Consider the following 23,852-nt stretch of genomic DNA (forward strand, 5'->3'; position numbering starts at 1 on the left):
CCCATCCCCTTATCTGTTGGTGTTCCCCAGGGATCGGTCCTTGGACCCCTTCTCTTCTCAATCTACACCTCTTCCCTGGGCTCCCTGATCTCATCTCATGGTTTCCAGTATCATCTCTATGCTGATGACACCCAACTGTATCTCTCCACACCAGACATCACCGCGGAGACCCAGGCAAAGGTATCGGCCTGCTTATCCGACATTGCTGCCTGGATGTCCAACCGCCACCTGAAACTGAACATGTCCAAGACCGAGCTTATCGTCTTTCCACCAAAACCCACTTCTCCTCTTCCTCCACTTTCTATCTCAGTTGATAACACCCTCATCCTCCCCGTCTCATCTGCCCGCAACCTCGGAGTCATCTTTGACTCCTCTCTCTCCTTCTCTGCGCATATCCAGCAGATAGCCAAGACCTGTCGCTTCTTCCTCTTTAACATCAGCAAAATTCGCCCTTTCCTCTCTGAACACACCACCCGAACTCTCGTCCACGCTCTCATTACCTCTCGCCTGGACTACTGCAACTTACTCCTCACCGGCCTCCCACTTAGCCATCTATCCCCCCTTCAGTCTGTTCAGAACTCTGCTGCACGTCTCATATTCCGCCAGAACCGATATACTCATATCACCCCTCTCCTCAGGTCACTTCACTGGCTTCCGATCAGATACCGCATTCAATTCAAGCTTCTCCTTCTTACCTACAAATGCACTCAGTCTGCTGCCCCTCACTACCTCTCTACCCTCATCTCCCCTTACGTTCCCGCCCGTAACCTCCGTTCACAGGATAAATCCCTCCTCTCAGTACCCTTCTCCACCACCGCCAACTCCAGGCTCCGCTCATTCTGCCTCGCCTCACCCTATGCTTGGAACAACCTTCCTGAACCCTTACGCCAAGCCCCCTCCCTGCCCGTCTTCAAGTCTTTGCTTAAAGCCCACCTCTTCAATGCTGCGTTCGGCACCTAACCCTTACCGTTCAGTGAATCCAGAATGCCCCAATTTGACTGCCCCTATCGGACCGACCGTTCACTTGTCTATTAGATTGTAAGCTCTTTGAGCAGGGACTGTCTCTCTTTGTTAAATTGTATAGCGCTGCGTAACCCTAGTAGCGCTCTAGAAATGTTAAGTAGTAGTAGTAGTGGTTAGGGTGGTGGACTTTGGTCCTGAGGAACCGAGTTCGATTCCCGGCACAGGCAGCTCCTTGTGACTCTGGGCAAGTCACTTAACCCTCCATTGCCTGCCGCATTGAGCCTGCCATGAGTGGGAAAGCGCGGGGTACAAATGTAACAAAAATAAAAAAAATAAAAAATAAATAAAATCCTGATTATGTGCGTAAGGATACACTTACCTGCGAACGTGCTGGTATTCTGTATGTTTAGAAACAGAGAAAATGATGGCAGATAAAGGCCATATGGCCTATCCAGTCTACCAATCCATATAATCTGCTATCTCTCCCTCCCCCTAAGAAATCCCATGCTTTCTTGAATTCAGATACAGTCCTTGTCTCCACTGCCTCCACCGGAAGGTTGTTTCATGCATCCACTGCCATTTCCGTAAAGACGTATTTCCCTAGATTACTTTTGAGTCTACCCCTATTCAACTTCATCTTATGCCTTCTTGTTCCAGAGCTTCCTTTGAGTTGAAAGAGACCTGCCTTCTGTGTATTCACATCACGGAGATATTTAAATGTCTGAATGATATCTACTCTCTCTCGACTTTCTTCCAGAAGTTACATATTGAGGTCTACGAGTCTGTCTCCATACAGGGCCGCCGAGAGACTAGGCTGGCCTCCCCGCTCTCAGGCGCCACAGGCCCAAGTCTCCACCCGCCCACCCCCAGCCACCTTCCGTCTGCTACCGGACCCCCTGCATTCAAATCGGCAGCACCTCACCTCCGTATGAAAGTGGCAGATGGCCTCCCTTCAGGCCTTCCGTCACTGTGTCCCGCCCTCATCTGATGTAACTTCCGGTTTCCGCGAGGGCAGGACATAGGGAGGGCCCAAAGGGAGGCGGTGTGCCGCTTTCATACGGAGGTGAGGCGCTGCCGATTTGAATGCAGGGGGCCCAGTGGCGGACGGAGGGGGACTGTCGATGGAGCCGAGGGCAGGCAGGTGAGACCGGGAACTTCAGCTGCCGGGCCGCCCTTGAAGGCCCGGGGAATTTTGTCCCCTCTGCCTCCCCCCTCTCAGCGTCCCTGTCTCCATATGCTTTATGATGAAGACCACTGACCATTTTAGTAGCCGCCCTCTTAACTGACTCCATCCTGGTTATATCTTTTTGAAGGTGAGGTGTCCAGAATTGTACAAAGTACTTTAAATAGCCTTGCCAGAGACTTATACAAGGGCACTATCACCCAGTGGCATAGCTACGTTAGGCCACGGGAGCCTGGACCTCTGTAGATTTAGCCCTGGACTCCCCTGCCGACGACCCCAACCCCCGCCAGCCGAGATCCTCTTCTTCCAGCGCAAGGCTTGGTTCTGTTTCTGAGACTGACGTCCTGCACATACAACGTCAGAAACAGAACGAAGCCTTCGCGGGAAGAAGAGGACCTCGGCTGGTGGGGATTGGGGTCCCCCGCCAGCAAAGGTAGTCCACGGTGATGGCGGGGGAGGATTGGCGGCGGGAGGAGGGGTCGAGAGGGTTGTCGGCAGGGGGGTCCAGGGCCAAATCTACGGGGGCCCAGGCCCCCCTGGCCCCGCATAGCTAAGCCACTGGTCCACACCATCAGGAGTGTCTACCCCATTACAGAATTTAGTATTATCCTCAAAGAGGCAAGTTTTACCCGAAAGCCCTTCCATATGTGATTGGTGCAGGAATGTGGGCACCCAGTGATAAAAAATGACCTTTGTATAGACAAAAACCAACAAGGTAGGGCGGTCTGCCAAATCCAACGTGGAAGAGAAAAAACGCAGACCTTATGGTAAACACGGTCATTATTAGTCAATTAAAAGCTCCCAGAAATTTCAACATAAAACGGCCGACATGGCCACGTTTCGCCAGAATTACAGACTGCGTCAGGGGCAGTAGCAATCAGCTGGAGTAAAACTTTGAATCAGCCTGACTGGTGTAGCTGTCGAAACGTGGCCAGTAATACTCTGAGATCAGTCTTTATCTGAAAACACTGTGTATTCAGTAAAAACTTTATCTGAAAACATTTTCAGAACTCCGAGGATTGCTTGCCACATTTCAACGGTTGCACCGACCTGGCTGATTCTGAAGTTTTACTCCAGCTAGTCACTACTGCCCCCGACACAGCCTCTAATTCTGGCGAAACATGACCATGTCGGGTGTTCTATGTTGAAACTTCTAGGAGCTTTTAATTACATAGTAACATAGTAAATGACGGCAGATAAAGACCTGAACGGTCCATCCAGTCTGCCCAGCAAGATAAACTCATTTTATTTTTTTTTTAATTTGTTTATTTATTGTTTTAGTGATAATACAAAGAATATATCTTTGAAAAGATACACCAGATATAAACACAAATACATTAAAGAATACAATATATATAGAAAACATCTCTACAATCTGGTTACAACAGTCCACCATAAAGAGAAGGAGTGGGATTCAAGATTGATTAAACCAAAGGAAGTTTGGTGCTATTAACTTAAAGTTTGAGGAAAAACAAGCAGTGGTACTCCTTAATTTACAGAACCATAAACCAGAGATGGAATTAGCATTGGTTTTTCTTCATATCAAGGAATGACCTTAATTGTTCAGGTTCAAAGAATATATATTTTTTATCCTTGAATATCAAAATACACTTGCAAGGAAATCGTAATTGGAAAACCCCAAAGAGTAACATAGTAAATGATGGCAAATAAAGACCTGTACGGTCCATCCAGTCTGCCCAGCAAGATAAACTCATTTTATATGTGAATCCTTGCCATTCTCAGGGCACAGACTGTAGAAGTCTGCCCAGCACTGTTCTTGTACTAAAAGTTCTGAGGATTTTGGAATCCTAAAGAGTTACAAGATTCCGGAATCCCAATTAGTAGCAACATTCCATGTAGAACCCCAAAGAGTAACATAGTAAATGATGGCAAATAAAGACCTGTACGGTCCATCCAGTCTGCCCAGCAAGATAAACTCATTTTATATGTGAATCCTTGCCATTCTCAGGGCACAGACTGTAGAAGTCTGCCCAGCACTGTTCTTGTACTAAAAGTTCTGAGGATTTTGGAATCCTAAAGAGTTACAAGATTCCGGAATCCCAATTAGTAGCAACATTCCATGTAGAACCCCAAAGAGTAACATAGTAAATGATGGCAAATAAAGACCTGAACGGTCCATCCAGTCTGCCCAGCAAGATAAACTCATTTTATATGTGAATCCTTGCCATTCTCAGGGCACAGACTGTAGAAGTCTGCCCAGCACTGTTCTTGTACTAAAAGTTCTGAGGATTTTGGAATCCTAAAGAGTTACAAGATTCCGGAATCCCAATTAGTAGCAACATTCCATGTAGAACCCCAAAGAGTAACATAGTAAATGATGGCAAATAAAGACCTGTACGGTCCATCCAGTCTGCCCAACAAGATAAACTCATTTTACATGGTATGTGATACTTTATACCTGAGTTTGATTTGTCCTTGCCATTCTCAGTGCACAGACCATAGAAGTCTGCCCAGAACTGTTCTTGTACTAAAAGTTCTGAAGCTAACGTCGAAGCCCCTTAAAATTTACACTCCAGTCCATGCCTATCTATTTAGTCACGATCAGGCCACTCCTTCTGGCTGTGAGACAAGTAATGTACAAATTTTTAGAATCCTGAAAAAAAATACAGATACTGTAGCTGGCAATCCTAGCTTCCTGAATCTTTAGCACATCTGAAAGGACCCAAGGCACATGCCTAGTTTACCTATGCCTTAACCTTCTCCGAGTGTATTTCATTCATGTTTTCAATGAATGTTAGTGCATCTTCCATATGCAATATTTAATCATGAATACCTCCTACTGGAAACAGAGATTACATCCTCAGTACATACAGCTGAATTCCCAGCAAGATTTTTATCTATTCTATCGTTGTATTTTTATACCGCTTTTTCACTAATATGTATTTAAATTTGTAACCTGTTCTGGACGTTATCGGTAGAGCGGGCTAAGTACATGGACAGATAGATAAATAAATTAAATTAATATTTGGGCCCAAAATGAAAGATCGTGCCTTCCACGAGGTCTACCTCTTGCTTTTCTCTTCCACTTTGTACTGACAGGCCATGTTGGCACTCTCCCAGTTCCAGTGGTGCCAGGGTAGGTCAAGGTTAGCGTTTTTACAGCAAATAGTCCGTCCTAAATACAATCCGTTAGCTATAAGGATAGAGGTTGAATATCACTGCTTTATTTATCTCTGTTTCCTTCTATGTATTCAGTGCCACTAATGATTTAAACACCACGGACAGCATTTAAGAGAATAACAGCTGTGAGGTTTAAATGTTGACCCGTGTATGTCTTCTGTATAATTTTGTTTATAAGCAGGAGAAGCGGCAGCAGCAGACCTGAAGAAACAAGCAGTGGATGAAATGATGGAGAGGATCAAAAAAGGAGTTCACCTGCGACCGGTTAATCAGGCGACCCGATTAAAGTCAAAGGTTGGAAGTGACTGACAGAGAAATTCCTCACTTCTAGGATTCGCAGCATGGATTAGCTTTACTCATATTAAAAATCTGTCTACCAGACACGTCAAAAAAATGTCTCTTGTGAGCGTGGTGTCCCTTAGTTTTGCTGCTGTCTTTGGCCATTCCTCGCTCTGTTCATACGCATAGTTGATTGCTTCATGTGGGGTGGGGTAAAGAGGGAGGGAGGTTAAATTTGACAATGCAGGAGGAAGGGGGACTTTTCTCTCCTCCCACTTCAATTGAGGTGAATTATCAGAGGAAGGCATACTTCCCCTTTCCTCCCTCCGTAGGCATGATAACACTCTCTCCTCTTTCCCCCCAACCCACCCCCAATTACCCCAGCCTTTCCTCCTTTCTCCTTCAGCAGAACCCACCTCTCTCTTCCTTGCTCGCTCCCCTTTTACCCCAGCTCCCTTCCCCCTCCCACGCAAGTGCCGACCATGTGTAACCGCTCAGTATTTAGATGTAGAAATGGCCGTATTTAGGGGCTAAAATGGCTGACGGCAGCAGCAGGTAGTTATGTGTATTTCATGAAGCTCACTTTTAAGTCGGGTATGCTGGAGATTCTCAAGCTTCAGATGTGTTCCTAATGCTTGTTTCCTCACTTGCATGGTGTCCAAGACAGCTTCCTTCTGAAGTTCATAAGGTGTAATACCTACAAGCAGTTGTGCTAGGAAATTCTTGACGCCCAGTTGAACTGGGAATATTTCTGCAACGTTTTCCTGGTTTCTGATTATATTTCTTCATCCTTGAGGATTTTGCATTTCCCACCAGCGGTGTAGCTACGGGTGGGCACAGGCCCACCCATTCGTGGCTAAGGCCCACCCAGCGGCAGCATCACACTGCTCTCGACCCTTTTTCCTGCATGGCATCCCAGCATCTGCGCTTCTGTCTCTGAACCCCATCCTTCCCTGGTCTACCATACAGGCATCTTCGATGCCTGCAGCAATTCATTCTCGCTCCTTGCGCCAGCCCCGCAGGCTTCCATCTGCCGCGTCCCGTCAGACAGGAAAATAGGCAATGACGTCAGTGAGAATGGGACATGGGTATGTGGCAGATGGAAGCCTGCGGGGCTGGCGCAAGCAGTGAGAATGAATCGCTGCAGGCGCCGAGGATGCCTGTATGGGCCCTGGTGTCTAGTGCACCCCCCACCCATTACCCCTCCCTTCCCCCAAGTAAAAAAAAATCCTCTGGTGTCTAGTTTCACCCTTCTCCCCCCCCCCCCCCCCCACACACACCTGACATGACTTCAAATTTAAAAAATATAGTTTCTGGTGTTTAGTGGGGACCCCCCCTCCTTTCACCTTTCCCTCGCCCACCACCCTCTCCATGAAAAAATACTTCCTGACATTACTCCTGAGTCTGCCCCCCTTCAACCTCAATTCAATAAGGATTGAATAATTACAATATGTAACATGGAAACGAATGCTAGATGCAAAAAGGTAACAATTTATAGTCATCCATGTATATAATTAGAGTGGAACTGAGAAATTGAATAATTGTACAATTAGGGGTTTAAATTAATTGTGATCACCCGTGAGAAATTGCTTAAACAGAGAGGCTTTAAGGTATTTCCAAAATATCAAATAATTAGGTTCCTATCTGATGAATTTCAGGATGGAATTCCACCATTTGTTACAGAGGTAAGGGAATCCTGATGTAGATTGACAAGTAGATCACATTTTTGCAACTGGGATACTACTACTACTACTTAACATTTCTAAAGCGCTACCAGGGTTACGCAGCGCTGTACAATTTTAACACAGAAGGACAATCCCTGCTCAAAGAGCTTACAATCTAATGGACAAATGTAGAGTCAGTCAAGTAGGGGTAGTCAATTTGGGGCATTCTCGATGACATGAAAGGTATAAAGATTAGGTGCAGAAAGCAACATTGAAGAGGTGGGCTTTGAGCAGTGATTTGAAGATGGGTAGGGAGGGGGCTTGGCATAAGGGCTCAGGAAGTTTATTCCATGCGTAAGGTGATGCGAGGCAGAATGGGCGGAGCCTGGAATTGGCGGTGGTGGAGAAGGGTGTTGAGAGGAGGGATTTGTCCTGTGAGCGGAGGTTTCGGGCGGGAACGTAAGGGGAGATGAGGGTAGAAAGATAGTGAGGGGCTGCAGACTGAGTGCATTTGTAGGTAAGAAGGAGAAGCTTGAACTGTATGCGGTATCTGATCGGAAGCCAGTGAAGTGACTTGAGGAGAGGGGTGATATGAGTATATCGGTTCAAGCAGAATATAAGGCGTGCAGCGGAGTTCTGAACTGATTGAAGGGCTGTTGCAAAGGGGGAGATCAGTTAAAGGTTGCATATAATCAGGGGTTAAGCCATATAGAGTTTTGAAATAGTTTGAATGTTATTTGAGTTAGGATTCTTATGTTGTATTCTGGTATTAATCTGTATTGTAATTTTTTTTAACACTGCTAAGGATGGTGGGCTACAAATTTTTTTTAACTAAATGAATTTGTTTTATGTTTTTGTTTTAGACTGAGCCGTCTAAGCCCTCGGAAAGCGCCGTGGAAGAACTGAAAGGTATACTGGTAAGCTCAGTTTCAGCCTCTCTTTGTGCTTTGTACCCAAATGATTAAACTCTTGGAGGAGCAACTCCTGCCCCCCCCCCCCCCCCCCCACACACACACACACACACGCACCCATGAAATGCTTCATTTATGCACCTTCCACTTCAGGCTCAGGGACAAATGCTCACGTAATGGGGCCTCTGAAGCCTGTTTCACTGACCTAGAGCTAGGGGCAGCCCGACCATTAGGCCACCTGAGGTGGGGGCCTCAAGTGTCACTCTTCAGGAGTGGCATCTCCCCCTCAGCAGTGTTTACCTCGTCACATTCCAAACTGGGCAGCAGCAGCGATTCCCATACGCTACCCTGCCACCAGCACCCGCCTCTTCTCTTTACTGCGGCCGCCTCTCTGATGTAATTTCCTGTTTTGTCAGAGGCTCAGGCAGCCACAACAAAAGGGAAGAGGCGGCTGCCAACAGCAGGGCAGCGTATGGGAATCGCTGCCAGGTTTGAAACGTTTCGAGGTAGATGCTGTGAACGGGCTGGAGGTAGGAAAGGGGGCAGAATCTCGGCATGAGATGAGGAGCGGCAATATGGTCCAGGGGGTGGCATCCTAGCTCCACCTCAGGCGGCATCTTGCTTTGGGCCGCCCCTTCCTAGAGACTTAAAAGTAATTGGAAGAAAGAGGTTTTACATTTATGCACCAGGCAATAAAGGTAGTTTATTAGTTTATTAAAATTTACCATACTGCTAAAACTGAAATCAGAACGAAGCACTTTACAAATCTAATATGCAGCTTGAAAAGGACTCCATAAATTCTAGGAAAGTGAACACAAGCACTACTCCTCTGGGAGGAGTGGCCTAGTGGTTAGGGTGGTGGACTCTGGTCCTGAGGAACTGAGTTCAATTCCCACTTCAGGCACAGGCAGCTCCTTGTGACTCTGGGCAAGTCACCTAACCCTCCATTGCCCCATGTAAGCCGCATTGAGCCTGCCATGAGTGAGAAAGCGCAGGGTACAAATGTAACAAAAATAAAATAGATACTATTGGAGATTCTACATGGAATGTTGCTACTGTTGGAGATTCTACATGGGATGTTGCTACTATTGGAGATTCTACATGGGATGTTGCTACTATTGGAGGTTCTACATGGAATGTTGCTACTATTGGAGATTCTACATGGAATGTTGCTATTCCACTAGCAACATTCCATGTAGAAGGCTGCGCAGGCTTCTGTTTCTGTGAGTCTGACGTGCAGGACGTCAGACTCACAGAAGCAGAAGCCTGCGCGGCCACATTGGTGATCTGCAAGGGCCGACTTCTACATGGAAAAATAGCAACATTCCATGTAGAATCTCAAATAGTAGCAACAGTGGAGGAGTGGCCTAGTGGTTAGGGTGGTGGACTTTGGTCCTGGGGAACTGAGTTCGATTCCCACTTCAAGCACAGGCAGCTCCTTGTGACTCTGGGCAAGTCACTTAACCCTCCATTGCCCCATGTAAGCCGCATTGAGCCTGCCATGAGTGGGAAAGCGCAGGGTACAAATGTAACAAAAAAAAAAAAAGAGATGAGTGAAAAGGAAGAAAAGGCTAGAGCAGTGGTTCCTAGCCCTGATCCTGGAGGCACTCCAGCCAGTCAGGATTTCATGATCTCCACAATGAATATTCATGAGATAGATTTGCATGAGGTGGAGGCTCTCGTGAATGTTTATGGTGGGATATCCTGAAAACCTGACTGGCTGGGGGTGCTTCTAGGACCGGGTTTGGGAACCACTGGGCTAGAGTGCAGTGAGTCAGTGTCAGACAGTCCTAGAAATCAGGAACCCCAAAGACTTCTTTAAATAGCCACCACGTTTTAAGGTCAACCTTGAAACTTTTAAGCGAAGAACTGGCACGTAGGGAAAGCGGTAAGTTTTATTCCAAGTGAAAGGGGCCAGAAAATAAAAAGCCGAAAGTCACGTGGAATAGTAATGGGCAGCTTTTGGATTTGGCAGCATGAGACGGTGGTGGTCATTTAAAGATCGTAAAACTCTATTGGGGCAGTATGGTATATTGAGGTTAGACAAATAATCGGAAACTCTGGTAGAAGGTTAGAATAACAGAGGCAGTGCTTGACTTGATATAAGTTAACATCCCTCTCTGGAAAAAAGGCAGTTCCGAGCCATGGTTGTGCAGAATACAGATTCTCCCTCCCTCTCACTCACACAGGCTTGCGTCACAAGATCCTTGGCCTAGGTTTGACAGGTTTTCTAAATCAGAAAATGCCTTGTCCTGGAATCCTGGGGAGGCAGGCTTTCATCACTGGAATGGGGCCGTATATTGCTTATCCTATTCCTCCTGCTGAAAGCGTCATGTAGTTGGTGACTTGGGCACCCCGATATAATAGCCCTGACAAAACAGCCTGGTAACAAAATAGCCCTTGATAAAATGGCCCCTCCCACAAATTAGCCCCCTTAACATAATAGCCCCCTAGAAAAAAATGCAATGCCATATTCTGGGCAGCCTGTATTGTGGGCAGGCCGTTTTGACAGTGGCTGTTATGTCAGGATCTTTTTATTTTTGTTTGGAGCTTTTTTTGTCAGGGCTATTTTGACCGGGTACCGGTGACTTAACCCCGGTGCCTCCCAGAACCAGGACATTCCATAACCAACCATGTCTTTGGCTCCTTCGTTGCAACAATAGAGTCCAGAACGCAGTTCATTAGCCAATGCTTCATTTTAACCTTCCCCAGGTTGGGAAGAATATTGCATTTCCTCCCTCTTCACCACCACCTCCGCTGTGCTGCAGATTTCACGCTTACAGCGAGGAGGAGGCCCAGCAGCTATCCATCAGTTTTCACAACATTTCCTATTTATTTGGGTTTTAATCTCAGAACCTGCTGCTCAGCATGGTTGGAGATCGGATGCTGGACTGAATGAACATTTGGGGCTCTTGTGAAAGGTTAAATTTGCAACTGACCTTTCTTTTGGGTCAACTGTATTCCAGCAAACACTGAGCACATCTAGCAGCGAAAGGAGGCTGAAGTGCCTGGATACCACAGACAATGAGACAGAGCTGGAAAGAATTTTACGCCGAAGGAAGGTGACAGCAGAGCAGGACAGTACTAGTAAGTTACTTTGAATTCGTGTGTCGGCCGTTGCAGATGTTATCCTAACCAGTATCTCATCACCTGTAAAAGTTCAAATGTGTTTGTTCTTAGTCCGAAATCATCATTTGCTAGTTCTTAGCAGTGAAAACACCGATTGAGATGTTAGCTTGACATTTATTCCTCTTGATTTGAACACCATGGCTTTGCCAAGTACTTGTGACCTGGAATGGCCACTGTTGAAAACAGGATGCTGGGCTTGATGGACCTTCGGTCTGTCCGAGTATGCAAATACTTATGTACTTGGGATTCTGAATGGAATCTTGCGACTCTTTGGGGTTCTACATGGAATGTTGCTACACTTTGAAATTCTGCATGGAATCTTGTTATTCTTTAGAATTCTAGAATCTTGCTACTCTTTGGGGTTCTACTTGGAATGTTGCTTCTATTTGGATTTCTGCCAGGTACTTGTGACCTGGATTGGCCACTGTTGGAAGCAGGATGGTGGGCTTGATGGACCTTCAGTCTGTCCGAGTATGGAAGTACTTATGTACTTGGGATTCTGAATGGAATCTTGCTACTCTTTGGGGTTCTACATGGAATGTTGCTACTATTTGGGTATCCGCCAGGTACTTGTGACATGGATTGGCCACTGTTGGAGAAACAGGATAGTGGGCTTGATGGACCTTTGGTCTGTCCCAGTATGGCAATGCTTATGTTCTTATAATATTTTTGAATAGCTGGTTGGAAGTTTGCAGATTAGAGTCTGGTGTGCCTTTGTTATTTATATGTTCACTTGCAAAAGTCAGGAATACCGATACATCTCTTGTATACTGCTGTATCCCCATTTCTCAGTCCAATACGGTTCACAACAATTGCACAGAAGTACATCATCACAGAAGTAGCATAAGTTTCCGCCAATATCTCATACAATTAAAAACCATATTTAAGCTTTGGCGAATAGTGTTTTAGCGGCCCATTGGAAGCAAGACTGGGGACCAACACAAGCTCGCTGGTTTTTGAAAATAAAACTTTTGTGGGATCTGGAGAAATTAACGGACCGCAGACTGGGGTGATATGATTCCACTGCTGAAGAATGGGTGCATCTGGATCTGTTACTGAGGGGTACTTGAGGAGGAGGGGGGCCAAGGGTTAGTTGGAGACTTAACTGGGAGGAGATGAGTACTCCGAAGAAATCACGGAGAGCTCAGAATCTGGTGCAGCAATAAAGAGGGGGGTGAGGTTGGGGAGGGTTCGCTGGGGTAAGGTTCTTTAATTGGAAGATACTAAAGTGTTTACAATTTGTTTGGTGGTGCATAACTTTTACGTTTGTCATGTCTTCATAAGCTTTCAATAAAAATTTAATGTTCAAAAAAAAAAAAACTTCATTAAAAAATAAATATCATCAAATAAAAAAGTCTTAAGCTTTTTATGCAAAGCAAAATAGCTCAACTCTAGTCTAATGTCCAAAGGTATAAGATTCCATTTGGACATCGCAAAGGAAGAAAAGACAGAACCAGCCATCTTAGAAAATCTCACCACTCTAGTACTTAGAGAGTGAAGAACCTTCTGGACCTTAACCTGGAGGTAGATCTAGAGAGAGGTGGACAGATTAAGTTGGTCACTGGCTCTGATATAAGGCTATAAATAGCTACAAAAATCATACAAATAGTAGACTTAACAATATTCTCTTGTGAACCAAAAACCAATGCAATTTGCTCATATAAGGAAAAATACTATAAAAAGTTTTTAAGCCTAAAAATCAGTCTAGCTCAGGTATTTGAATAAGCTGAAGCTTCCCAACCAGTTTTGCAGAAAGACCTGAATAAAGAACATTACAGTAATCAATTTGTGTCAATTCTAACATCTGAGCTAATAGCCTAAAAGCTGATTGATGAAAGAATGATCTTACCAATCTCAATTGTCTCAGCTTGAACATTGCTTTTTTTCCAAAGCAAAGTTAACCATGAATCAAGGACTACCCCTAAAACCTTAGATTTATCTTCAGCTGGACAGTATATGTTGTTGTAACAGTTCCAGGGCTTCTAAACCAAAAAACCTTGGTTTTACTTAAATTCAGTTTCTGCATATTTCTCAAGGCCCAATGCTGGACTCTGTCCGTGCAAGACGATACCTTGGCAACAGTATCTTTCAACTCATTAGTATATTGTCTGCATAGGACGGCAATAACTCATCAGATTCCAGTCCAAGTTTTCCCAAGGAAGCTATATAAAGATTGAATGATAGTGTTGACAAGAGAGAACCTTGTGGAACACCACAATTCGGAAACCAGGATTTAGAGCAAGAGTTATTCTTACGGACACAATAACTGTGATAAGATAGGAACTCATGGAACCATTTAAAGACAGGTTCTGTAATGCCCACAGCACTCAAGCTTTTCCGACAGCAAGACATGATCCTCTACATCAAAGGCAGCGGATATGTCAAATTGGAGCAGTACAGACTGTTTTCCTAAGCTTAATTACTGTTTAACATAGGAAGTAAGAACCAATGAAAAAGTTTCAGTACTATGACTTGGTCTGAAACCAAACAGAAAAGTGTAAACATTGAAATCTATCCAAATATTCTGCAAACAATTGTCCAATATAAGATTCAGCAAGTTTTGTAAAAAGTGGAATACTAGCCACTGGGCAATAATTAAGATGGTAAGGAAATATCCAGATCATAGGAGCGCACTGAATTTTGACTATTTCCACACATGTTTCTGCCACTGTATTCAAGCACTCCCATGTTCTTTTTCTGTAAGCAGCTAGTAATGACTTCTACATACATTACAGTCAACTGGAGCACGATTTGAAGCAGCAATCTGGAGGTGAAAGAGTCTTCGTGCCTTTCCCAGGACACGGCCCCCACACCTTTATCCAAATGTCTCATCCCTTCCATATAAAAATGGCAGAACTTCTAGAAACGTGTGTGAAACATATCCACTGCCCATTGACTTGCATGACTTTGCGGAAAGGATCAACTTTTGGAACATTCTTTGACGAGCAAATACTGGAAGCAGTATATTTGGGTAAATAAAGCAGTTAAAGTTGTCACAACTAGCTGTGTTTAAATATGATATTCTGCAGTGAAGTTTCAACATTTGGAAGACATTTGACACAGGATGGGTAACAGATGTGTTGTGTACAGTCAGACGTAGAACATAAGAATAGCCATACTGGGTCAGGCCAATGGTCCATGTAGCCCAGTATCCTGCTTCCAGCAGTGGCCAATCCAGGTCACAAATACCCGGCAAGATCCCGAAAATGTACAAAACATTTTATACTGCTTATCCCAGAAATAGTGGATTTTCCCCAAGTCCATTTAATAACGATCTATGGACTTTTCCTTTAGGAAGCCGTCCAAACCTTTTTTAAACTCCGCTAAGTTAACTGCCTTATCACATTCTCTGGCAACGAGTTCCAGAGTTTAATTACATGTTGAGTGAAGAAAAAATTTCTCTGATTCGTTTTAAATTTACTACATTGTACCTAGTATTTTTGGAAAGCGTGAACAGACGCTTCACATCTACCCGTTCAACTCCACTCTTTATTTTATAGACCTCTATCATATCTCCCCTCAGCCGCCTTTTCTCCAAGCTGAAGAGCCCTAGCCGCTTTAGCCTTTCCTCATAGGGAAGTCGTCCCATCCCCTTTTTTCATTTTCGTCGCCCTTCTCTGCACCTTTTCTAATTCCACTATATCTTTTTTGAGATTCGGCGACCAGAATTGAACACAATATTCGAGGTGCGGTCGCACCATGGAGCGATACAAAGGCATTATAACATCCTCATTTTTGTTTTCCATTCCTTTCCTAATAATACCTAACATTCTATTTGCTTTCTTAGCCGCAGCAGCACACTGAGCAGAAGGTTTCAATGTATCATCAACGACGACACCTAGATCCCTTTCTTGGTCCGTGACTCCTAACGTGGAACCTTGCATGACATAGCTATAATTCGGGTTGTGTTGTGTACAGTCAGACGTAGAACTATAATGGGTCAGACCAATGGTCCATCTAGCCCAGTATCCTGCTTCCAGCAGAGGCCAGTCCAGGTCACAAGTACCTGGCAGAAACCCAATTAGTAGCAACATTCCATGCTACCAACCCCAGGGATAAGCAGTAGCTTACTAATGGTTTATGGACTTTCCTCCAGGAATGTGTTCAAATCTTTATTTAAACCCAGCTACATGACCTGCTTTTACCACATCCTCCAGGACAGAATTCCAGACCCTAAGCATTTGTTTAGTGAAATATTATTTTATCCTCTTTAAATGTACTACTTAGTCACTTTGGGGTGAAAATTCAAAAGGGTTTAGCTGGGCACGAGAGGCTGCTGCCCATTTAAACCTCGCTGAGCTGGCCAGCTGCTAATATTCAGTGGTATTTAAACCGGGTAATGGCACTGAGTAACACGGCTTATGTAGGGGTGGGTCCAGGAGGCGGAGTTAGGGCGGAGCAGCAACTTAGCCAGCGAGGAGTAGATCCTAAAGTTAGGCGCCAGTTATAGAATAGGCTCAGTTTGTTACAAGAAATGATTTATTTTGGGGAAAATAGCTCTAGAGCAACTCGCCACTGTTTATAATTTAAGAGCAGGTGCTGTATTTATAAGTTTTAGGATATTAATTTCTCCACCAATCACCAAAGGTGATAATTGCAATAAATTAAATAAATTAAGTATATATAAAAGATACCATATACTCAGAACACAAAGAGACCGTATTTTTAGCTTCAAAAAGGTTGATTTAATATACAATTGCACACGAGAGGTAGATTTTAAGAGATCTTTACAGGTAATCTGTGCATAAAATAGAACAAAGTAGCAGGTAGGTTAACTTACAAGTCCTTGTTACAAGCATGCTGTGGTCCAGCTGATTGATGAGCACATGTTGAGGAGCAAGGCATCAGGGCTTCTGCAGTGAGTGGATCTGAGTTGCTTGCAGCTGAAGAGAGTCTGAGTTGCTTGCAGTTGAAGAGAATCTGAATCTTGGGAAACAGCTTTTGCTTTTATACCTTGCAAGCTGCAGGAGGATATGCCATGTGGATCTTTGTCCTGGTTTCCACACGACCCTTGGGCATTTGCAAAGCATTGTGGTATCTTGGTCTCATGTCTGCACACGACCCCTGAGTCTTGGTCTCATGTCTTATGACATCACGAGACTTACAGGGCTTCCTGCTCAGTCTCTGGAGCAGATACACATTACAAGTCCTTCCTTCCTGCACATGTCTGAAAGCTGATGGGAGGGGCAGGTATACCTTTGACAAGCAAATGTCCTGTTTATGGTTTCCCCTCTGAAGTCTTTGTTTTCAATGGGGTATTTCACACCTTTCCCACCTGCTTGTCTCCTTGCATCCTCTGGTTAGGTCCAATCTTTGTTGTGTTGATCAGAGGAATAGAGTCAATTTAAAACTTTAAAGCAGTCTTAAGTCTTTTGTTTAAGGAATGAGAAAAGGCAAGGTGAGGTCCCTGCCACTGCAGCAGTACCTTTGTCTTGTAAATATTCCCCAAAGGGAGAGGGAAGAGGGCTTTTGGAATGAGACTATTTTCTCTGCTGCAGTGTCAAATATATATATATTTAAAAGCTGCACAAATATATTGGTGTATATATATGTATCTAATCCAACACAACATCATGCTACACATTTAATTCTGATGATTGGCTTATACCATAACAAGTTGATATTTCAGCATGTAAATCTATGTGCATCCATTTACAACAAGGAAAACATGGCGTAAATTTCAGTGCGCAGATTTAGGCGCACCGGGCCATATTCTATAACTAGGCGCCTACGTTTTGAAACGCCCATAACCATGCCCCTTTTTGCCTGCACGCATTAGAAGTTTGGCACATGTTGTTACAAAATATGCTTAGCGAGTTGTGTGCCTAAATTCTTCAGAAAATCACTAAAAACTCACCTGTTCAAAAAGGCACCTCCTTCTGACCCAACGTAAATGAGTGATTCCTTCGACACAACTTGACTAAAGATCGTAACTCCTCAGCTAAACGAATCTTTTATGTGGCTATACCACAGGTTCCTTTTCTACCACAACCTAACTCTGTAACTGTTTTACACCGGAGCCTGTAAACACCTCTCCGGCGCTATGTAAGCCACATTGAGCCTGCAAATACAGTGGGGGAAATAAGTATTTGATCCCTTGCTGATTTTGTAAGTTTGCCCACTGACAAAGACATGAGCAGCCCATAATTGAAGGGTAGGTTATTGGTAACAGTGAGAGATAGCACATCACAAATTAAATCCGGAAAATCACATTGTGGAAAGTATATGAATTTATTTGCATTCTGCAGAGGGAAATAAGTATTTAATCCCTCTGGCAAACAAGACCTAATACTTGGTGGCAAAACCCTTGTTGGCAAGCACAGCGGTCAGACGTCTTCTGTAGTTGATGATGAGGTTTGCACACATGTCAGGAGGAATTTTGGTCCACTCCTCTTTGCAGATCATCTCTAAATCATTAAGAGTTCTGGGCTGTCGCTTGGCAACTCGCAGCTTCAGCTCCCTCCATAAGTTTTCAATGGGATTAAGGTCTGGTGACTGGCTAGGCCACTCCATGACCCTAATATGCTTCTTCCTGAGCCACTCCTTTGTTGCCTTGGCTGTATGTTTTGGGTCATTGTCGTGCTGGAAGACCCAGCCACGACCCATTTTTAAGGCCCTGGCGGAGGGAAGGAGGTTGTCACTCAGAATTGTACGGTACATGGCCCCATCCATTCTCCCATTGATGCGGTGAAGTAGTCCTGTGCCCTTAGCAGAGAAACACCCCCAAAACATAACATTTCCACCTCCATGCTTGACAGTGGGGACGGTGTTCTTTGGGTCATAGGCAGCATTTCTCTTCCTCCAAACACGGCGAGTTGAGTTCATGCCAAAGAGCTCAATTTTTGTCTCATCTGACCACAGCACCTTCTCCCAATCACTCTCGGCATCATCCAGGTGTTCACTGGCAAACTTCAGACGGGCCGTCACATGTGCCTTCCGGTGCAGGGGGACCTTGCGGGCACTGCAGGATTGCAATCCGTTATGTCGTAATGTGTTACCAATGGTTTTCGTGGTGACAGTGGTCCCAGCTGCCTTGAGATCATTGACAAGTTCCCCCCTTGTAGTTGTAGGCTGATTTCTAACCTTCCTCATGATCAAGGATACCCCACGAGGTGAGATTTTGCGTGGAGCCCCAGATCTTTGTCGATTGACAGTCATTTTGTACTTCTTCCATTTTCTTACTATGGCACCAACAGTTGTCTCCTTCTCGCCCAGCATCTTACTGATGGTTTTGTAGCCCATTCCAGCCTTGTGCAGGTGTATGATCTTGTCCCTGACATCCTTAGACAGCTCCTTGCTCTTGGCCATTTTGTAGAGGTTAGAGTCTGACTGATTCACTGAGTCTGTGGACAGGTGTCTTTCATACAGGTGACCATTGCCGACAACTGTCTGTCATGCAGGTAACGAGTTGATTTGGAGCATCTACCTGGTCTGTAGGGGCCAGATCTCTTACTGGTTGGTGGGGGATCAAATACTTATTTCCCTCTGCAGAATGCAAATAAATTCATATACTTTCCACAATGTGATTTTCCGGATTTAATTTGTGATGTGCTATCTCTCACTGTTACCAATAACCTACCCTTCAATTATGGGCTGCTCATGTCTTTGTCAGTGGGCAAACTTACAAAATCAGCAAGGGATCAAATACTTATTTCCCCCACTGTAGGTGGGAAAATGTGGGATACAAATGTAACAAAATAAATAAATAAAAATAAAATAAAAATCGGTGCCAGTTAGTGCTCGTTATTGCTTGTTAAGTGCTGTTATCAGCGCTCATTAACCAGTTAAGCTTGTTAAAATTGCACTGATTGTTATAGAATCTGTGCTGATTTCAGCTCTGATCTCTTGGCAAGCTGTATAGAATCCGGGGGTTAGCGGTGTTATTCAGTCCGCTTACCAGCTAAGTAAGCGTATAATGTTAAGACAGTAAAACAGCTGTCCAAACTTTATCGTCAAGTTAACTGGGCAGCGGTATGAATATCAGCTGAAGTCCGGTTAACCTTCGGGTCTGCGGACATACTCGGATATTTAACGCTGGGAGCTGCGTATGCCCATGGCGTTGAATACCAGGGGTTAAGTTAGCCTGCAGCTGAAAGTGGCTTATGAGCTGCTTATGAACCGAATATTTTCATATTATCCTCTTCGTCTCGCTTGGCAGATGTATTTCCCCAGATTCTGTATAACGCAGCGTATGTTATGCTTGCAAATCCGGTTGTATTCTGGATTTACGCTGATTGGTTAGCCAGCCAATCACTGATAATTGCCACTTAAGCAATTATCAACATTAATTGGAATTAATTAGAATTTACATGCAGAACTGTCTAAGCGTTTTTTGTGACGTGATGCTTGTAACTTCTAAGCAGAATAGTTGAAAAGGGGGTGTGGCCATGGAGGGGGCATGGCCACGGACAGGTCATAGGTGTTTCTCAAATTTATGCGCATTGGTACAGAATACACCCGGTCCGTGCCAAATTTAGGCGTTCGGGATTTACACCAACTGCCCACAACTAAATTTAGTTGCATGGGTGGGCACTTGGCATCCTATATAATAATTTGCACCTCCGTCTGGATGCCTGGGTTTGTAACACAGTTCCCATTGGTCCGCCCTGGGGATGATGTCACAGGGCGGACCAATGGGAAGTGAGAGGGAAGGGAACCCAGCAGCAGCCACCGGAGGTCAGTAAACAATCACCCCCCCCCCCCCCCCCCGAGTTCCATTATCTCCCTCCCACCCTCCCCTTCACTCTTGCTGGCGCTGCAGGAGGTAAACAGTTTTTAACGACAACCAGCACTTACGACCGGAGGGAGGGGGAGGAGAGGGAGAAAGAGGGGCAGGAAGGGTGAGGGGTGGGGCGGGGGAAGAGGAGGGGAAGGGAGAGGGGTGGGGCGGGGTGGGGAGGGGAGGAGGGGGGAGGGAGGGGACCCTGGAACCTTGCTAGTGCCTGTTTCCTTTCTGTTGGAAACGGGCCTCTTTTACTAGTATTCTATAAACTGCATGGAAATTTAGGCCTATTCTGTGAAGTATGCCTAAATTTAGGCGTACTTTAGAGAATACACCTAGGCAGATTTTTCAGGTGTCGTATATAGAATGTAGCCTATTGTGTCTTTTGCCGTGCTTCTCATCAGACTGTGAACATATATGTATTTTGCTTTCCAGGCCCTGCTGGAGTATTGGCCACCGCCGAGTCCAGATCCATGCCAGTCCTGAGGTCTGTGTCCAGAGCAGCATTGAACCAGAAACCGATGGAAGCAGAATTTAATATTGCAGCTACCCCGAGATCTGAATCGGGCAGTAAACTGCAGATGAGAGGTGAAGGCACAAGATCCAGGCCTACGCTGCAGTAAGTAGTCGGTCATAGATTTAAAGTCTCAGCGCTTCCTACTTGTCAGAAAAAAATATTGCACCTGAAATGAGGGGGTAATTAAGGCATTTGCCCCATCAGCCTCTAAAAACAACAGGGGCATTAAGACGAGGCAGTTTACTGGCTTGTCTTGACCTTCACCTGAGCATTTTTCTTCCTCTGTTTTGCCTTCCAGTTATGGGTTCTAAATGTGGTGATTAGGGGGTGAATATTCAAAGGGGAAGAGGATCCAGCCCGCTTAATCTCCGATGAGCTGGCTGCAGCGGCGTAGCAAGGGCAGGGCGGTGGGGGTGGTCCGCCCCAGGTGTACGCCGCTGAAGGGGTGCAGAGAGCAGCCGCACACCTGTCGGCTCCGCTGATTCCCTGCTCCCTCTGCCCTGGAACAGGAGCCTAGCAGCCAAGAATGCACCTTGGGGGGGGGGGGGGGTGATGCTCTGGGAGGGGGGTGTCGTGCTGCACCCGGGGGGGGGGGGGGGGGTTGTCGCGTTGGGAAGGGGGGGGTGTCGTGCTGCACCCGGGGGGGGGGGGCACATCGGCGATCCGCCCCGGGTGGCAGCCAACCTAGGAACGTCACTGGCTGGCTGGCCACCAGTAGTCACTGGCACTTAACTGGGTCGTGCTGCTAAAATATCTCTGCCAATCGGCCGTCCCTTAACCAAATAGGGACAGTCAGGGCCGGAGTTGCAACGTAGCCAGTGGCAATATTCGGTCCACTAACCAGTTAAGTAAGACATAAGCATCACCACACTGGGTCAGACCAAAGGTCCATCTAGCCCAGCATCCTGTCTCCGACAGTGGCCAATCCAGGTCACAATCACCCGACAAGATCCACGGAGCAAAGCATTTTGTACTGCTTGTCCCAGGAATAGTGGATTTTCCCCTATGTCCATTTAATAACATTCTATGGCCTTTTCCTTCAGGAAGCCGTCCAAACCTTTCTTAAACTCTGCTAAGCTAACCGCCTTAACCACATTCTCCGGCAACGAATTCCAGAGTCGAATTACGCGCTGAGTAAAGAAAGATTTTCTCTTATTTGTTTTAAACTTACTGCACTCCAGCTTCATCGCATGCCCCCTTGTCCTAGTATTTTTGGAAAGCGTAAACAGACGCTCCATATCTATCTTTTCCACTCCACTCATTATTTTCCACGTAACTGCTGTAACCCAGATATTCAATACTGGGAACCATGCATGCCCTGGCATTGAATTTTCTGGTTAGCTCAGCCTGTGGCTGTGAGCGGCTTACAAATCGCCGTAGACTTGACTATCGGAGCCTAGATGATGGTGTTGTGAAGTGACGGCAGCTCTGCAGCCACTGAATTTTAGCCTGAGCTGATCTGAGAATGAAAATGCTGAGGTTGATATTGAACACAAGGTCCCTTTGCCCTGGTAGCCCAGCATTGCCTCTCAGCTACTGAGATAGCCCTGTACAAGAAATACTGTCTAGCATTTACGCTCGAGGCTACTCACCTTTGAGCCTTGTATTAAGACGTGTTTTAAACTAATCCTGTCTTTCGAAAAACGATTTGCTGCTTTTGCACCGTTGAGCAGAGAAGGCTTAAACCAGATCTGACCATTTCATTTCATGTACTAGACACTTATAAATTCCATTCCCAGAATAAAAATGAAACACAACCAAAACAAATCAATGCCTTGTTATCATATCTCCCCCCTCTGGCTACCACACCCAGAAACCGCCCACAAACATTTCCCATTCTCAATCCTGCTGACTATCCCCCCCCCCCCCCCCAGACCACCCCCCCCCCAAAAAAAAAAAAAATTACACAGAACCCTCCATTCGCACTCCCTGTCTTGCTAACTCTTACAACCCAACAGCATTGTGGTATTGCCGATTTCCTAACCATTAACTCAGGAACAGCCAAGATTTCACTGTTTTCTTGGAATATGAGTAATTTACTTCTGCTCTTGTAACTTCAGGCTATTCCTCGGCATTATGGCAACTGTGGAATCAGAATTTGTTTCATTTCTCCACCTACGGCAGGCCTGCAGACTACAATATGCTTTTGAGGTTCTCTGGTTTCCATTCCTTATTCTCTTAGGGGTTTTGTTTCTAAATGGGTTAAGTTTGGCGCATGCTGTGACAGAAAAGAACCTTGCTCCTAAGCCGGGGTATGTGGAGTATGATCTCAGGCCTTCAAATTTACTGCTACATTTGCCGTCGTACTTGTGTCGTACAAAAAAGAGCTTCCCTGGAGTTCATTTAGATGTTAAATATGTAGGCAACCCATCTAAGTGTGGCTAGAAATTCTTTTTGTGACACCCAAAGCAATCTTTCTGCTTATTTTCTTGGTCTCAGACTGTATTTCTTAGTACTTTGCGATCTTCTGTCCAGGGCCACCGAGAGACTGAACCAGTCCTGGGGCAGGGCCACCGCCGCCGGGCCCAGGGCTGCTGCCACCCTCCCCCCCCCCCCCCCCCCCCCCCCCCCACACACACAATCGTCTTCTGCTGCCGCCCCCACCCAATCGCTGCTGATCGCTGCCGCTGCCTAAATACCTGAGATCCCGAGACCTCACCAGCAGAAGACGTCTTTCTCTAGCACTGACTGCCTGTTCCTGCAGCTGCTGGAGGAAGCTCTGGGTCCTTCTCAGCCTCCAAGAGGGGGCCTGGTTCCGGAGTTTTCTCTCTCCTGCTTCTGTCGGGACGTGATCACTCAGGTTCCGTCAGGAACAGGAAAGAGAGAAGAGACCCTGGCTTGCACTAGTCTACTTATAATACTTTTATTTAAAGATATCCAGCAGCCTTCAAAAGTTTCAAAATTTGATGAAACATAAAATCAAGTAGTGTTACTTAACTTATAGATGATTGCAGGTCTGTAAGAACCCCCACCAACATGGCCAGGTTTCAGTACTTCATCGGGGAAGAGGTTCACTGCAAAAAAAAAAAAAAAAAAAATCTCTCAACCCATCTTACAACTCCGTAGTAAACTCTATATCATCATTGAACCTTCAGTTTTGTGGGCAAGTCACTTAATCCTCAAGTGCCCCAAGTACAAAATAAGTACCTGATTGTAAACCCAGAAAGGCAGTGTATCAAATCCCATTCCCTTTCCATCCAATCTGCTCAACAAGATAAACTCATAAGGTATGATGTGATATTACATATGTATACTTGATCTTGAGTTGTCTTTGCTGTTTTCAGGGCACAGACCATAGGGCACCTCCACTGCCCACAAAAGTATGTCTATTTTATCCACCCCT

At 45.4% G+C, this 23,852-nt stretch overlaps 1 protein-coding gene across 1 annotated transcript in view; it reads left to right on the top strand.

Moving 5' to 3' along the window:
* Positions 1–23,852, top strand: part of LOC115469892 (shootin-1-like) — a 174,803-nt gene that overhangs the window by 129,690 nt on the left and 21,261 nt on the right. The window contains exons 13-16 of the mRNA XM_030202648.1: positions 5,466–5,581; positions 8,094–8,147; positions 11,108–11,228; positions 20,428–20,611. Coding sequence (XP_030058508.1) covers positions 5,466–5,581; positions 8,094–8,147; positions 11,108–11,228; positions 20,428–20,611 — 475 coding nt within the window. The remainder of the gene's footprint in view (positions 1–5,465; positions 5,582–8,093; positions 8,148–11,107; positions 11,229–20,427; positions 20,612–23,852) is intronic.

Source organism: Microcaecilia unicolor, chromosome 5 (assembly GCF_901765095.1).
Source record: "Microcaecilia unicolor chromosome 5, aMicUni1.1, whole genome shotgun sequence".
NCBI classification, from domain to species: Eukaryota; Metazoa; Chordata; class Amphibia; order Gymnophiona; family Siphonopidae; genus Microcaecilia; species Microcaecilia unicolor.